The 16,865-nt window shown below is 36.4% G+C and overlaps 1 protein-coding gene and 1 pseudogene across 2 annotated transcripts in view; both read left to right on the top strand.

Annotated features, from left to right (window-relative positions):
- Positions 1–5,403: 5,403 nt before the first annotated feature.
- On the top strand, positions 5,404–6,192 carry LOC117023199 (swi5-dependent recombination DNA repair protein 1 homolog; annotated as a pseudogene).
- Positions 6,193–6,804: 612 nt separating this feature from the next.
- The window catches only part of NUBPL (NUBP iron-sulfur cluster assembly factor, mitochondrial), a 202,909-nt gene continuing 192,848 nt past the window's right edge, over positions 6,805–16,865 (top strand). Inside the window, exons 1-3 of one of the 2 annotated variants that reach the window (XM_033109478.1) lie at positions 6,805–6,949; positions 7,507–7,654; positions 11,226–11,260. In XM_033109478.1, coding sequence (XP_032965369.1) covers positions 6,842–6,949; positions 7,507–7,654; positions 11,226–11,260 — 291 coding nt within the window. In that variant the 5' untranslated portion in view covers positions 6,805–6,841. Of the gene's footprint in view, positions 6,950–7,162; positions 7,236–7,506; positions 7,655–11,225; positions 11,261–16,865 lie in introns of those variants that run through there. The other variant, XM_033109479.1, reaches the window with a different exon arrangement.

The following is a 16,865-nucleotide window of genomic DNA, read 5'->3' on the forward strand; positions in this document are numbered from 1 at the left end:
ATCAGATGAAGGTGAGAGACAGTTTCCTGCTTAGTCATGAGCAGAGAGACTTGGAAACAAATCACACTGCGGGACAAAGCAGGGCCAATTAATAGGGTGGTCATTTAGACCAGCCCATAGATGGGGTGGAGTTTTCATTTCAGTGAGCCCTTTGGACAAAATGAGCGGGTCAGCTGGGGACAATAACCTTAAACTGAAGGCACTGGCACTAGTTTCTGAGTTTTATTTAGTATATTCAACAGAGACAGGAAACTGTCCATTATGCCTTGTTTTTCCTCAGTGGGTTGAACAAAGGAGCAAAGCATGTTCTCAGCTGACGTGGAGTTTAAGGACAGGGAATGCCCCACTCTGTGTGGGGATCTGAATTTTCAGAGTCCTTGGCCCCCTAAGGAGGATCGTTGTTTTTTTTTTTTAGGGTTTTTTTTTTTTTTTTTTTGAGGGCTGAGTAATCTAGCAGGTACAAACAGTTCCTATCTAGAAAACAATACAAGATATTACCATAAACAGGGGACATGCAAAAGAGTCTCCTTTGTTTTGTTCAGTATTTATTTATAAATTTCTCTCAGGGTGGTAGAAACTTAATCTTGTTAAGTATGGATTCCACCAGGGTTATACCTGTGTAGTGTCCAGATGTCCATATGAATTTAATCCTCAAGGTCTTTATCTATCCATACTAGCATCCCTTGAGATGCCACGTACTTAAACGTGCAGATTGTTGCCAAATCTTCCCTTATTCTTGAGATTAAGGTCTCTTAAGGATCAGCTTTCTCTCAGCCACTCCTGAGGCTCCTTGCAGGGGGCCAGTCCTGTGAGATAGTGTCATACTGTCTGCCTAAACACAACACTCAACGATGTTTACTCTGTGGTACGATCAGTACCCTGACTTCTGTCTGGGAACGGTGGCATTGTTTCTGTTGTCCTCACACCCTCAAACTGATTTGGGCTTCATTGTTCCCCCTCCACACTGGGGCTCAATTTTGAGTGAACAGGGGGAGGTAATGAGAGTGTGTGGGGTTCCTTCTTAGGGGCTGTAACAGGCACAGATTACTTTAACTTTAAATAACAGAAATCCTAACCAACAGTGAATAAAACGATTCGCTCACACGAGCAGATTTCTAGAGATGCAGGCCAGGAGTGGCAGAGCAGCTTAATTATATAACCAAGAATTCATCTTCCTGTCATACTCCCACATCATTACTCTTAGCTGTTAGCTTTTTGCACTGTTTGTCACCATCGTGCTTGTCATGTTCACAAGATGACGGCCACATCTCCAGGTGTCACATCCACGGTCAAAATGGGAAAAAGGAGTAGCACCAACTCTCTTCCACTCTATCAGAAAAGCAAAAGCTTTCTCAGAAGCCCCCCAGAAAAATTTTCCTTATACCACATTGTCCAGAACAACGTCATGCATACCCAGAACTATGTCCAGAATTAGCCAGTAAGACTAGGAAAGTGAGTACATGGCTTTCTAACCTCTACAGTCGACGATGGCAAGGAAACTGGGGGTTGAGAATGTTACTGGGTTATCCAGCTATTGATATCTGGCATAACAACCCACGTACGTCAGTCTTCACTTTTCTTCTATTTTCATTCTCCACAATTGCAGAAAATTTTAATAGTCTCTCTAGGACAGATATTGAGTTGGCTTACTCTGTTTCTATTTCCAATCACCTTCTCCTTTTCTTTCTTCTACTCTATAGGTTAGAGATCTCTAAGTGCTTGATTTCTCAGCTTCTCTTGCTTGTACGGATAGTCATGTGACCTGGTTCTAGTCCATCTAGCAGGTGTGTGTGTGTGGCTTTCCTTCCCAAATGAAAAAAGGCAAAGACTCACTAGGGAAAGTTCTTTATTTTTGTCATTTCTCTTCCTGAGTGGAACACAGTTTTGATGCCTAAAGGTGCAGCCACCATTTTGTGACTGTGAGAGGACAAAAATGACACCAAGTTGATGGGAAAAAAAGAATGAATTTATCACATAATAACAGAATGCACCCACTGCATCAGATCTATAATCTGCCTGTGAACTTTTCATATGAGTGTAATATATCCCTACTTGTTCAAGACAACTGTAGCGTGTTCTGCTACTTGAAGCCCAATGTAACTCTAACTTATACAGGCAAGAAACCATGTTTTTGTATCATCATGTAGTCCTTCCAAATCTACTATCTTTGCAAGAGCTGTCCCCATTCTCTTAAAATGTCCCAACTTTCAAATTTCAAAAGCAAGGAAACCATCTCTTTTCTCTAACATTTTTTTGTTTGTCCAAATGGGGAGGTACAAGGAATTATTGGGGAAAAATCTTTGATAAATATTACAAAATATATCTCACCATAGTTACAAGCACACAGAAACCTACCCAAATTTAGCCAAGACAGAAAGGGAATTTGTTGGATGGATGTAAATATATCTCATGGACCTGAGGACAGGAAGTGGAGAGTCGTTATGAATCAGTGCAGTTGTTCTCCCTTCCCTCTCTGGACACATGATCTCTTATGATCTGCTTTGTTCTTCTCTCTTGGCATTGGCTTTTTCTGCTTTTGTGTGCACAAAGCAGAAAATAGTCACTTCAGCCTTATCAGTTCAAATGCAAACTAAGTGAGTGATATCTCTTATTTTTTCAATTCTCTGGAGAAAGAATCTGTTTGGTCCAATTTTGATTGTGTGTCAATCTTTAATCCAATTAGTGACCATCAGGATGGGGTCAAATGACTTATTAATTCTTTCTTTTTATGTCTGTTTTTTAATTTTTCAATTACAGTTGACTTCAATATCATTTTAAATTAGCTTTAGGTGTACAGCATAATGGTTAGACATTTATATAATTTATGAAGTGATGACATAAATTCTTAGGAACTAAACGAGAATACTCTTTTGAGAAGGGGCCACGGGAATGTGTGTATGTATCTGTGTGGCAATGGTTGTGGAAAGAAACAATGGACATCTCTACTCCTCTCCTGATATCCTAATCTGCTGAAAGGTAAATAAAATTAATGATTCACTTATTCTACAAACATTGGTTTCACTTGTTCCTTCCCTTACATTATCTCTCTGAGAATGTCAGTACCATTCATCTGGTTGCCATGTCATAAACCTCTACACAACTACCAATAATCACACTAGCTAACAGTTCATGAATATGTGCACTATGTGATAAGCTGTGATAAGCATTCTCTATGTACTATTTTATTTTTTATTGGGGAGGGGAACAGGACTTTATTGGGGAACAGTATGTACTTCCAGGACTTTTTTCCAAGTCAAGTTGTTGTCCCTTCAGTCTTAGTTGTGAAGGGTGCCATTCAGTTTCACGTTGTTGTCCTTTCAGTCTTAGTTGTGGAGGGCGCAGCTCAGCTCCATGTCCAGTTTCCGTTTCTAGTTGCAGGGGGCGCAGCCCACCATCCCTTGTGGGACCCGAGAAATCGAACTGGCAACCTTGTGGTTGAGAGCCCACTGGCCCATGTGGGAATCGAACTGGCAGCCTTAGGAGTTAGGAGCACGGAGCTCCAACCGCCTGAGCCATCGGGCTGGTCCTCTATGTATTACTTTAAATTCAACCTCAAAGCAACCCTAGGTATTGTCTCTTTTATAGATAAGCAAAGTGAAATTTAGAGATGTTAAGTCAGGCTTTCAACATGTCTCTTGGATTACTGCAATAACCTCCTGTGTCCCTTCCTCTGATCTTACCTCTCCCATCCATTTTTTTTTTTTTAAAACAGGTAATCATAGTGTTCTTCCTAAAACACAAATTTGATCATGTTCTTTCCTCCTTAAAACCCTTTTATTGTTCCCTTAGGATAAAATCCAAATTTCTTTACATGATGTATAAAGCCTTTCATGACCTGGGCAACCTTCATCTTTACCAACCTCCATCCTTATCTCTTTCAAACCAGTACCTCACACCCTATCCTCAAGCCACACAGATCATTTGCAGTGATTAAGTTTGTTTCTTACCTCTGCACAACAACCCTGTAGCTGTTCTCCCAGGTGACTCCTATGTATCACCCACACTTAGGATTAAGCTTACATGTTACCTTATCCAGAAACCTTCCCTAATTGAATTGGGTGCCCTTTTTGTGCACTTCTGTATCACTCAGTGCTTTTCCCCTATACTTATCATGCCATACTATAATTGTTTGCTAGCTTATTCTGCCTGTCTTGCTGTACTGTAAAGTCCTTGAGTGGAGGGATTATGTCTGGTTCAATGCTGGAAACCCTAAGATTAGTGTAGTGCTTGGCACGTAGTAGTTTCACATCACAAAATAATAAAATAAGAAAGTGATATAATACAATAAGCTTAACGTGTCAAACCTAGTGAAAGATAAAGAAAGCTGTATGAAGCAATAAGGTTGTTAGACAGGAGGAAAAAAAGCAAGGAACTGAATTTTTTTCAGAGCTTACTAAATTGAAAGTATTTTGCTGGTAATATCTAATTTAATCCTCACAATAATTTCTTGAGGTTGATATGTTATGTCCGAAATAAATATAAGGAAATTAAAGATCAGATTAGAACAAAATAAACTGAATGATTATACAAAAACTCTACAGATAAGAAGCAAATAAAGAAATTAAAATCAACCTAGAAACCCTGAATGGTCCTTTTGCTGGGTCTGCTTTCCAGCTTTCTCTTCTAAAGCTATTTCCTTCACTCTCTCACTGGCTTTGGATGTAGACATTCTTCCTTCCACCAGGATAAATTCCACCTCCTCCCTCACGCTTTGACTCACGTAAGTTCTTTCTTGAGCAAAATTTCCTTCATTAGACCTGCTTTCTGATTTAGCTAAACTTTTTTGAGCCTAGCAAAGCACCCTAATTTCTCTTTCAGGTAATTGTCAGCAACACAGCAGTAAACATCAACATGAAGCAGATTATTATTGTAGATCATGCAGGAAACAAAAGGTAAAATATTAAACAGTAGCCGTGGTTAAGTGACTATATTCTGCTCAATGAGAAAACCTGAAGTCATTTTCAAGTTCCATCATTTCCATCTTTTTTTCAGTCAGGTCAAGTCTGTAAACTTTCTAAGTCTCAACTGTCTTGCTAATGAAAAGGATATACTGATGAGTTTTCTACCTACCTACCCTGTTTCCCTGAAAATACGACCTAGTTGGACCATCAGCTCTAATGTGTCTTTGGAGCAAATAGTAATATAAGACCCGGTCTTATTTTACTATAATATAAGACTGGGTATAATATAATACAGTATAATATAATATAATACAGGGTCTTATATTAATTTTTGCTCCAAAACACATTAGACCCGATTGTCCGGCTAGGTCTTATTTTCGGGGGAACACGGTATTCCAGGACTTCTGTGAGGATCAAATGAGAGGAGTTATGTAAAAACCCCTTCACAGTTGGAACCGGAGCACTCAACGCCACAGCTGTGCAGGTTTTCTCTGCTCTGGGGATGGCGGAGGGAGAGGTTAACCAAGTTTTCATTTTTAAAAGGGAAAGTCCTTCAGCCTCAGCTGTGATTTTTACCTAGCACTCCACAGGCCTGTGCCAATCCACCATCTCTCCATACAAGTAGTTCAAAAAAAAAAATAAAAATCTATGATTTCAACACTTAGAGAATGGTTAAAGAAAACTAGATCTTCATTTAGTCCTGCTACAGTGTGGTAAAACATCTTGAAGTACAAAATGAAGAAAACGATCAGATGTTTTCAGAGAAACTAGCATCTTCAACAGAAGAATTTAATTTTTGGAATTTCAAGAAAAATTTAAACACATAGACAGTGAATTTGAAGAAAGTATATATTTGAAAAATACCTTCAAGAATATCAATGCATGTGAATTTAAATCACTTGATACTGGGTCTTGCAGTGATCTCCAAAATGACTGTGAATGAGAATCTTCCCAAACAAGGATTAAACGAGGAAAAAGCAAAATTGGTGAAGCAGATTCAGGAGAAAGAAGACCTACTTTGGAGGCCAAAACTAGTAAAAACATAGATATCAAAGAGTGACCTGTTTCATTTATTATAGTTGTAATAAAGAAGTGGAGAAGCTGTAGCCAGTGGTTGCTTTATGAGTTGCAGTCAGCTATGTCTGAGTAGAACAAGAAACTCAGCCTTACTCAGTTGATAGGCCACTATGGGTTAAATGATAAATTGCTACACCACAACAGAAATGAAGAATTTATAGGTGTTCAATTTATAATATTTTTGTACAGAATATCTTTGAGAATGACAACTTAAAAGATACTTATACATTTTTTAAGGGAAGATATAAACCATTAGGTCTTAGAGAAAGGTATCTTGATGAAAATCAATTTTGCATGCTATTATATAAATACAAACTAAATTCTAAAATGAAAATTAAGTATTTGGGATAAAATTGCTAAAGAAAATTTGAGATTTAAAGAAATGTGAGAAAAGTTTAAATCATGTTTTAAAAAATAATTTGAGCAATTCTGGAAGTCAGTTGTAATACATTCTTTTGTTTATCGTGGTAAAAAAGTTTTATTTTAAATGTTAAAAAATAGTCCAATCTGGTGAATGTCTAAATATAAACTGGTCAAAAAAATGCTTGCTACTGTCCTAAGTTTATGAACCTTGTTTCTATCCATTTGCCACACAGTTCCATCTGGATGGTGTAGCAGATAATTAAACTCCTATGTCCAAAATTAAAAAGAAAAAAAACAAACATTTGGTTAAACACTGTAAAATGTTTGTACATGTACCTACCTGGCTACGGAGGAGACTGCGACAAGTTGGGTTCCTGGGTTGAAGAAACTCAGAGGAGGCTAGTCGCTAAGGAGAGGAAGCCGAGCGTTGCCAGGTGACGTCATTACCCCGCGCCAACCGCGACAGTTTCCGGGCTGGGCTGAGCGCCTTGTTCTTCGCCATGGGGTCTTGGCAGCGTTTGCTGCTTTTTGGTGGGGTGTCGCTTCGGGGTGGTGGCGGGGCCCGTTCCCCGCTTGGGGGAAGCGGAGTGTTGGTTTGTCGGCGCCAGGTCCGTGGTGCTGCAGGGCAGGGGGAGGAGGGCGGGACGGAGATGCTGGGGTGGCAGGGCTGCAGGTGCCCTGGCATTGCCTTTTGTCAAAGACTCGCCACAGTCCCTCGTGGGCCCCCGCCCACTTGGCGACTCAGACCCGTCGGCAGGACGTTCCCACTTTCCAGGCAGGCGCTCAGTAGGATCAGGCCGAGGAGTGGAGGGACACGAAACAGATAGTTAGAACATGGATGTGTGACTTGAACATGCTTTCTTAGTGTTGGTTTATTTAGAAAACAGGTTAAAGGTAAGGAAGCCACGTGAAGGATTTAACTCCGTAAAGAGGCAGCGTATTGACTTTCCATTTTTGACATTAGGGTATCTATTTCAGCTTAAAGAATCTGTCTCTATGATTGTGATCAATAGCAGTAAGCAAATAGCACTAGAGGCCTAACTAGTGGAGATGAACAGAATTAGACTGCAAAAGACAGCCCTCTTAATCACAGACCCTGAATTGTTTTTACTTTTACAGCATGATAATGGAGATGGCTTATTTTAAAACTTTTTTTTTTTTAAAGTTATCTGACGCTGAGAATGAGACCCTAAAACAAAGAAGAACACAAATCATGTCCCGAGGACTTCCAAAGCAGAAACCCATAGAAGGTGTTAAACAAGTTATAGTTGTGGCTTCTGGAAAGGGTGGAGTTGGAAAGTCTACTACAGCAGGTACTATAGGATATTAATTCTAATCTTAATTAGGAATTTATGCCATCTGGCAAGTGCACAGTATTAAAATTATAGTTTTGTATTTGTGGAGTTCCTAATAGCTGGTTACTTATGTACTGTCAGGAGTTGGTAGTGATGAGAAGTTTAGATTTTGGACACTAGGTACATAGCCAAGTCTAGGACTCCTTACCTGAGCAAAAGGCGGTCAGGTTGCCTCTTAGATCTTCAGTTTACTTAACTGTAAAATGGCAATGATGATAACCTGTTTCATAGGATGGTTATGCAAATTAAACTAACCACTTAGCCTAGTGTTTCCTACATAGTAAGTGCTTAATATTTGGTTGCTGTTATTTTTAAAACATCTAGTAACTTTAATACATTATTTCTGTTTTTTGATGTTGTTTTCCAGTCTTTTTATCAATGTACATATAACTATGTAGTTGCAATGAAATTGTTTACATTATTGTGACCTTTTTTATTTAATCTTAATATGATTCCAGCATTTATAAAGTCAATATAGATCTAATATTTGAAAATGCTTGAAAAGGTGTAATGTTATAATTATTTAAAATATCATCTAATCTTTACATGTTTTATATTTATATGCTGGAGCAGAGAATTTTTTTTGTGTGTGGCTCTTTTTAATTGATTGTAGATTTCATTTTGACTGAGATGCTGCCATTAGTACCCATAAATGAATGCAACCAGAAATGGAAGAATTATCATCCAAGACTGATAACCATATATTTCCAAATTTTTTCCAAAGAAGTCTTTTATTTCTAAAAAAATTTTCCAGTGTAATAATGTAACAGGTTAACTTCTCCCAATCCTATTCAACAGAGGTAACTTGTATTATTAATTTGGGGTCATAAACTCATGTCTTATTGTTGTCTCACATTTAATTTTTCAATCATTTCAATAGGAATGGCTGCTAATTCAGGTCTCATCCAACCCATCTTTTTTGCAGTTGATTTTTAAAAAGTGACCACCTTACTATGTTTCATTTTGTTAATTTTGGCATAGTTCTAGACTGACAAGATCTTTTAAATTTTGATTTTTTTCAGACTATTAACCTAAAGTTGGGGCATACATGTATGTTAAAATTCTCTAGTGTTCCATTGAAATCAATAACATTTTGAAATAAGAGCCAGGCACAGAAGTCTGTGACTGTCACTGGAGATCTTGTATCTTGACTTAAAGCCGTATTTAGTAATTCCTGGGTGTATCTAGTTGTATAACTAGCAACAAATCCAGCTATAGAGGGTTATTAGCTCAGTTTTTCCCATTTTGACCTGAAGATAATTGTAGAAGAGTTTTCCAGATGTTTTGAAGAAATTAAGATTTGCCAAGTATTGTAGTTATGATACTAGGTTGGTGTAAAAGTCATTGCGGTGTTTGCAGTTATTTTTAAACTTTTAAACCACAATTACTTTTGCACCAATCTAATAGATCCTTATACTACTATTTGAAAGATAATATATTGTTATTAAAAAATGACTAGTGATTGTTCTTAATGAATTCATGCTATATCCTACACATTTTTGTGTTTTTTTTCCCCTAAGGGCCTACAATCCATCTATTTGATATTTTGTTTTTAAAATTTAGAATCTCTTAGTCTTTGGTTCTAGAATCTACCTCTTACTGTTTTTTTGAAAATTCAGAGTACATTTACCTGTTTTAAATGGTGTGAATCTTTTTACATGCTCTGTGATTAGTTGGACTGGTGAAAGATGGAAGGTATTTTTCATGATGATACTTATAAGTTCTTTAGGTTTTGTACAATATAATTTGTTGGGTCTGTAGGCTAACACTTGTTTAAAACTGATTTTTTATTGTTTTTGGTTAGAAGATTATTGCCATGGAATGTGTTAGTATTTAAATAGGTAAATATATGAGAAAATGTATAGTGTATGACACATAGTAGGTGCATCAGTAAATGTCCCTCCTTTGCTTGTTTTCTTTGTTAATAATATACCATCTGTCCCAAACAACTGGCCTATACTTTTTCATAACAGTTCTATCTGCATACATAAGCCTTAGAAATAGGTTATTTCTGTGTAACTCTGTTGGTATTATATTTCTTTCCCTTATATGTATTTATTCTTGTCACAAACTGTCTCAAAATACTTCCCATTTGAATGTGTATGCTAGAGCTATTTTGGATTCAAGTGATGACATTTGTTTAGTACTACAAACATGTTCTGTGATTCTATTATGTAAATGCAGGAAGACCCTAACATTAAAATGAATTAATCTTTAAAGGTTTCTGTTTAAAAGTTGGACTATGTTTAACCTATGATGCACCTGAAATTCAGTTGGACTATGTTTAACCTATGATGCACCTGAAATTCAGAATTATTTTATAATTTATAAAAATTAATTTCTCAAGTTCTATGCCCCAGGTTAAATACTTTACATACAGTATTTCATTTAATTCTCCCAACAATTATGAAATAGGAATTATGCTCATTTTGTAAAGGAGGAAACAGACTGAGGGGTAAAATATCCCTCAAGGTTACACAACAGAAGGTGGTGGAACTGGGATTTCAACCAGGTCTGCCTTAAAAGCTATGCTCTTACCGTGTTTCCCTGAAAATAAGACGTAGCTGGACCATCAGCTCTAATGCGTCTTTTGGAGTAAAAATTAATATAAGACCCGGTCTTATTTTAGTATAATATAAGACCGGGTATAATATAATATAATGTAATATAATATAATATAATATAATATAATATAATATAATATAATATAATATAATACAATACAGTATAATGCCAGGTCTTATATTAATTTTTGCTCCAAAAGATGCATTAGAGCTGATGGTCCGGCTAGGTCTCATTTTTGGGGAAACACGGTAGTTACTTTGAAGGAAGCAATTTCAATATCATTTGTAACATTGTTCTGTAAGGAAATGTGATCCATACTATGAGGTTGGATCATAGTATGAGGTTCTATTTATTTATCAGTCTTAAAAATATCCCTATTGCTGGGCTAAATGTGGTTTTGGGCTTACTACTTTCCTCTTTTATGTCATTGGGATTCACTAGCAATAGGCAGTTTTGGGAACATGTTTTTACCACATTACCTTTTACCTTCTTCCCTTTTTTCTGCACAGGGGTTCAGCCTTTTATATATGTGGGTAATTGTGAGTTAGATATTTAGAATTCCTACATGACCAGCATTTATTTTTAAAAGGCAATAGGATCATATCCATTTTTACTTGTTAAAAGGTAGATAATTTTTTTGCAAAATATGTTTTTGAAAATAATTAAACTATATATACCATTAGCATTATTTTTTTTTTAAGCTAAGTGGATTAAACAAAATTGTAACACATTATAAATGGATTATTTAAAATGTTAATTTTGGGGCAGGCATCTATTGCTTATGTTGAAATATTCTTTCTTTTTTTTTTTTTTAATTTTCTGTACTCTCCGTGTCCTCGTTTTTTTACAAGGAGATATTAAAAATTTCTGTGCTTTGGTTATTACATTGAAAATATTGCAAGGCAAAATGAATTTGAGTAGAATGAAAGTTATTAAATTTAATTACTTTTTTTGTTTCTTACAGTGAACCTTGCACTTGCAATGGCAGCGAATGATTCGGTAGGTGTTTATTAATAGAAATATTAATTTATTGAAATGCTTTTAAGGTGATGATAAAGAGCATATTGATATTTTTCATTTACTCTATCAGGAGCTATATAGAGAGTGTAGCCCTAGTCATTTGTATGTCTTTAAGAAACTAAAAAATCTGCCATAAGTATTGCTTGCATTTAATAATAATAATGAAAATGGAAAGGGACCGCTTTCCAAGGGGCTGTCTAAAGGGATCACAGAATTTAGACAGCCTGTAGAAGCTAGAAAAGGCAAGGGAATAGATTCTTCCCTAGAGCCTCCAAAAGGGATGCCAACACCTTAATTTTAGCTCCTAGAAATCCATTTTAAACTTTTGTGATAATATCTTACAGTAGAAGTAGAAAACTACTATAGATAGGAAGTCAGTTTTCTTATTTATTGAATTAACAAAGATGCCTTTATTTTTCCTTCATATTTGATAGTTTGACTAGATGTAGCATTCCAGGTTCAATACTTTCCTCTTGAACCTTGGAAATAGTATTTCATTTTCTTGTAGCATGTTAATGAGATATCTGGTGCTGGTCTGATAATATTACTTCGTAATAACCTGCGTTTTTCACCTCAAAGCTTTTAGAGTTTTCTTTATGTTTTTTAAGTTTAGAAATGTCACAAATATGCATCTAGTTGTTGACTTTAAATTTTTTTGCTTGCTTGGAAATTGGTGAAGCAGTACCAACGCTTCAGTCTTTTTCAACTTAGGGAAAATTTCTTCATTGATTACTTTTTGTGATGATGTGTTTCTTCTCTCTCTAGAAACCTATTAGGTAGATATTGGTCATTTATGTTTGTTAATTTTTCTGTCATAGTCTCCATTTCTTTGTCTTTCACTCTGTGTTTTGGAAGATGTCTTAGATTGTTTTTCACACTGCTATATTAGGCTTTAGTTGTTACTTAGCCCTTCTGATTTTTTTTTTTTTTGAAGTTCAGCAATTATATTTTTTCCAGTTTTTCAGAACTATTTCTTATTTTGCATTTGCTGTCCCTATCCACTTAAAAATGATTGTCATCGTTGGTTTGAATCTCTCTGAGGATCCTAATTAGAATTAATAAAAAATGTTCCTTTTAACAGTCTCTGTTTACTTAGCATGGTGGTTCTCATAATGTGGTCCTCAGACCAGCAGAATCAGCATCACCTGGCAATTTGTTAGACATTCAAAATCTTGAGCCTCACCCCATACCTACTAAATCAGAAATCCTGAGGGTGGAGTTTTGCAATCTGTGTTTTAACCAGCCCTCTAGGTGATTTTGATGCATGGCAAAGTTTGAGAACCATGGATCTAGAGTTTTTTTTACAACTAACCTGCTGATGACACTCTTTTTTATTTCCTAGTGTGGTTATGTTTTTCATTTAGTGGTAAAGTATTTTTTTCTCTTGTTTCAAAGGACATTTGGAAGAGGAGAGAAAACCATGTATGTTTAGGCAACATTTTTGAAGTGAGAGCCAGTAATACACTTTAAATAATATTTTTATTAGAGCACTTAATTACCCTGGAGAAAGGACCCCATTTTTTTAAATTTAATTTTATTGGGGGATATTGGGGAACAGTGTGTTTCTCCAGGGCCCATCAGCTCCAAGTAGTTGTCCTTCAATCTAGTTGTGGAGGGCGCAGCTCAGCTCCAAGTTCAGTCATGTTTTCAGTCTTTAGTTGTAGGGGGCGCAGCCCACCATCCCATGGGGGAATTTAATCGGCAACCTTGTTGAGAGCTTGTGCTCTAATCAACTCAGCCATCCGGCCACCCCCAAGACCCCATTTTTCTTAAAGAAGGTAGGAAACGGAAAATTCAGTGGGTGGGAAGGTAGATAAATTTGTAGGTATAGGGATCTTTAGTTTGGTTATAATTTTAACCAAAGCTTTGTGTCTTAAGACAATGTGAAGACAAATGCCCAGCATTATATTATGTTGTGTTATGTTATATTATTTTATGTTATATTATATTATAGACTCAGTTTTATAGTAAAATAAGACCAGGGCTTATATTAATTTTTGCTCCAAAAGATGCATTAGAGCTGATGGTCTTATTTTTGGGGAAACATGGTATGTAATAAGGGATCAAGGATGAGAAGAATAGTTAAAAAGGCGTTGATTTCTTCATGTTAAGTGTTGTTACTAGTCTTGATGAGATAGTAGCTCAGAAATTTCTTTCTTTCCCTTTCTGCTTTTTTTTCTTTTTTAGGGAGTAGGGATGAGGGTAACCTCATCTTTAATGCTTTATACGTATGACAGAGAAATTGGCAACAAGAAAGGAAAAGCAAAAAGATTTTTCCTTGGCTACTTCTTCGGAAAGCATTTAGTATTCTTAAGTGTTTTTAAACATGTTTATAAAATCTTCTTTAAGAAGGTCTTCAGTATTCTGTGATCCTGATGGTGTTTTTTGTTTTTTATTTCTTGATATTTTGTAAGTAAGTTAGTGTAGAAATTAAGAAGAAAGCCAGGAAATTTGAACTGCACATTGTGATAAATCAAATAATCTAACATAATACAATAGTTTGTGATTGGCTACTGTCTTGTCCTCTTTAATTAATTTATATGTACAAGAAAGATAAATTTTATATAGCTTTTATACTTGATTAATAGTGTTTTTGATTAGGGAGCAGCTGTTTGGCTTAAACTGGGATCTGTCAGAGGACTATCTGTAAGAGAAAAGAAGAGCGGTTCTATATGATTTAAATGTGTCTGGCGTAGTCTTGTACTCTATTTCCCAACTTAAGATTTTATTAATATTACACTTATTTAGAAGACGTGTTAGGTCTTTAGGGGAAACTCAAGTTCCTCTCAGCCCTTCTATGTGCCTGAACTAATACAGATGACTTAGGTCCAAAGACATTTATTGGGACATGGTGCTAAGGTATGTTGCTTTATGAGGTTAAAAACTCCAGTTAAGATGGTGTCTTTGTAGCCTCCCTGGTGATTCGTTGTCATGGAGTCTTAATTCCGTGGAGCTTGTATTGTAAGATAGGTCTCTGACCTGCTTCTCCTTAGTCCAACTTTGCTTAAGACCTCGCACTTAGGTTGGTGCAAAAGTAATTGCGGTTTAAAGGGTTAAAAATAATTGCAAAAACCGCAATGACTTTTGTACCAACCTAATAACTTTTTTCCTATCTTTTCCATGGCTTGGTGCTTGCTCTTGTTCAGCATTGGAATGGAAAGATCTAAGAAGATTAGGTTGTAGGCCTTGGGGAAATAGGTTCTAAATTATTCATTTTACTTTTAATGTTTGCCTTCGTAATGTCTAAACTGGATTGTGTTAACCCTGGGGGAGGTATATAAGATAGTCCTTTGCGATGTGGGAGAGAAATTTTTTTTTCCTATTTGTATTCATTTTCATCTTTTACATCCTTATGTATGCTTTATAATTTATATTGTATTAGTATAATAGTTCTAATATAATTTATAAACAAATATATTAACATATATCAAGGATATATATTCTTTACTGATAGGTGTGCATGATCAGAAAAGTTTGGATGTCGCTGGCCTACACTAGAGGAATTTCTGAGCTGGATCATATGCCCAGTTCAAAAGAAGGCTACTTTGTAGAGTGAGACATGGACTGTAAAGGAATAGGGTATGGATTTTCCCGCCTTTTCCTTGCCTTTTGTACTTTCCTTTGGGGATGTAGAAGTTAGTATGGCAGAGCAGAATTTGGGATCATGTATGTCATGCATCTAATTATTGCATCCAGTGGTGTGTTGGAGCTGGCTCATGCTCGTTTGTGAGAGCCAGTTGTTAAGTTTTCAGGAGTTTTGCAAACCAGTTGATTTCATGTCGTTAGCATGAAATAGGCTATGGTGGGAGTACTTAAACCATAGAAATTGGCACATACTGAAAATCAGGCTCCCCACCCAATTCTGAGTTGGTTGTTAACCACTTTCTGGCGCACCAGTCTCATGTATATTGACAATCAAATTTCTTCATTTTTCTTTTTTCTATCTTCTTAACCACCCTTATTATGGATCTCATTCTTCTACAGTATAAATTTAATAAACAGAACAGCACTGAGATTGTGAGAGTGAAACATAAAGGTCACCAGAAACCACTGATAAGCAATGTGAGATTCCTAAGTCAGTTCATTTCAGTTCAGCGAGCCTTTAGACACCCTGGGAATAATAAAGAAAAATAAACATGCATTGTGGGTATTTAAAACCTACTAAGACTTCATCACAAAACAGTGTTTTGTGTGTGTGTGTGTGTGTGTGTGTGTCTGTGTGTGTGTATGTACTGTATATGTGTAAGTAGTATGTATATATCTGTATGAATCTGCATGTATGTGTATTATGGTGGTATGTAGCTGAATTAGGTTCAATAATAGTTTCTTCTGTGAGTGAGAACGTGTTAATTAAAGCAACACTTAATAAGATTATATTGTGCTTCATAACAGCATAGACAAATTATGTACTCCTAAAGGTTTTATAATTTAATGAAGAGAGAAGGAAGATGAATATCTTAAAATATTGAGATATATTCAAGATCAAATATAGTGGTGTATCTGTCCAAGATGACTAGCTTTTATTCCAGAGCAAAACAGTCTTTTTTTTCATAGAGCATTTTCATGAACATAATTATATTTGATCCGCACAGAAACCTGTAATGCAGTGCATGTACCATGGTACTTATCAATTTTACAGTCTTTATTGATTCTGCCCTATCCTTGCCACATTTCATCAGCCGGAAAATATCCTTGTTTCTGTCTCTGCAATATTTTTCCAATATGTATCTTTCTATTTCAACTGTTCTCACTTTAATTAAGACTTGCATGACTTCTCTTTGGCTTTTTCATTCATTTGTACCTCAAACAGTGATACCTACTCTGTCTCAAACAGTTTAGAGGATACAGAAATGAATGAGACACACAGTCCCGGCCTCTGAGGAACTCACAGAGTGATTAACAGACCACTGCAGTGACCTTTTACCTGCCCATGCTCAAATGCGTTCAGTACGGAATTCCAGATTGCTCTTGCTAAAGCCCTGTTGGAATCATATTACTCACCTGCTCAGAGTCACTGTTGCATGAATTTGCTGGTATTCAAGATCCTCTATGATCTGGCTTTCTTCTATCTTCCTGAGTTTAGCTCTTCTTCTAAATGGTCCCTGTGCTCTGGTCAGTCTGGGTTACTTGCTATTGCCAGTTTGGGCTTGGATATACTATGTTCTTGATAGCTTACAGCCTTTCTTCTACATTTCTGCTGGAGTGTTCTCTGCACCTTTCTTCAGCTTAATGTCCTGTCTTCCAGGCTGCCATGTGTGGCTGTATTGGTCATATCCTGCATCAGGATACTTGTTGAGGGGGTTGAGGGATGACAGAAATCCAGGCTCCCTTCCCCTTCATGTGCACCTGCAGGCTGCATTCTGATTCACACAGCGGCACTCTCTGAGCTAGCCTTGTCCTAAGGGGCAGCTCAGTGAAGTGCTTCCTGAATTCCTGCCAAGTGAGGGTCCTTTGTCCATCTTGTGAAATCTAATGGTACTGTTTATTTGAATTATTACTGCAGCCACACAGCCATTTTGGTTATTTTTATAATAACAAATAATATACTTAACATTTGTTGAGCATTTATTACATGTGAAGCCTG

This window comes from Rhinolophus ferrumequinum, chromosome 6, assembly GCF_004115265.2.
Source record: "Rhinolophus ferrumequinum isolate MPI-CBG mRhiFer1 chromosome 6, mRhiFer1_v1.p, whole genome shotgun sequence".
NCBI classification, from domain to species: Eukaryota; Metazoa; Chordata; class Mammalia; order Chiroptera; family Rhinolophidae; genus Rhinolophus; species Rhinolophus ferrumequinum.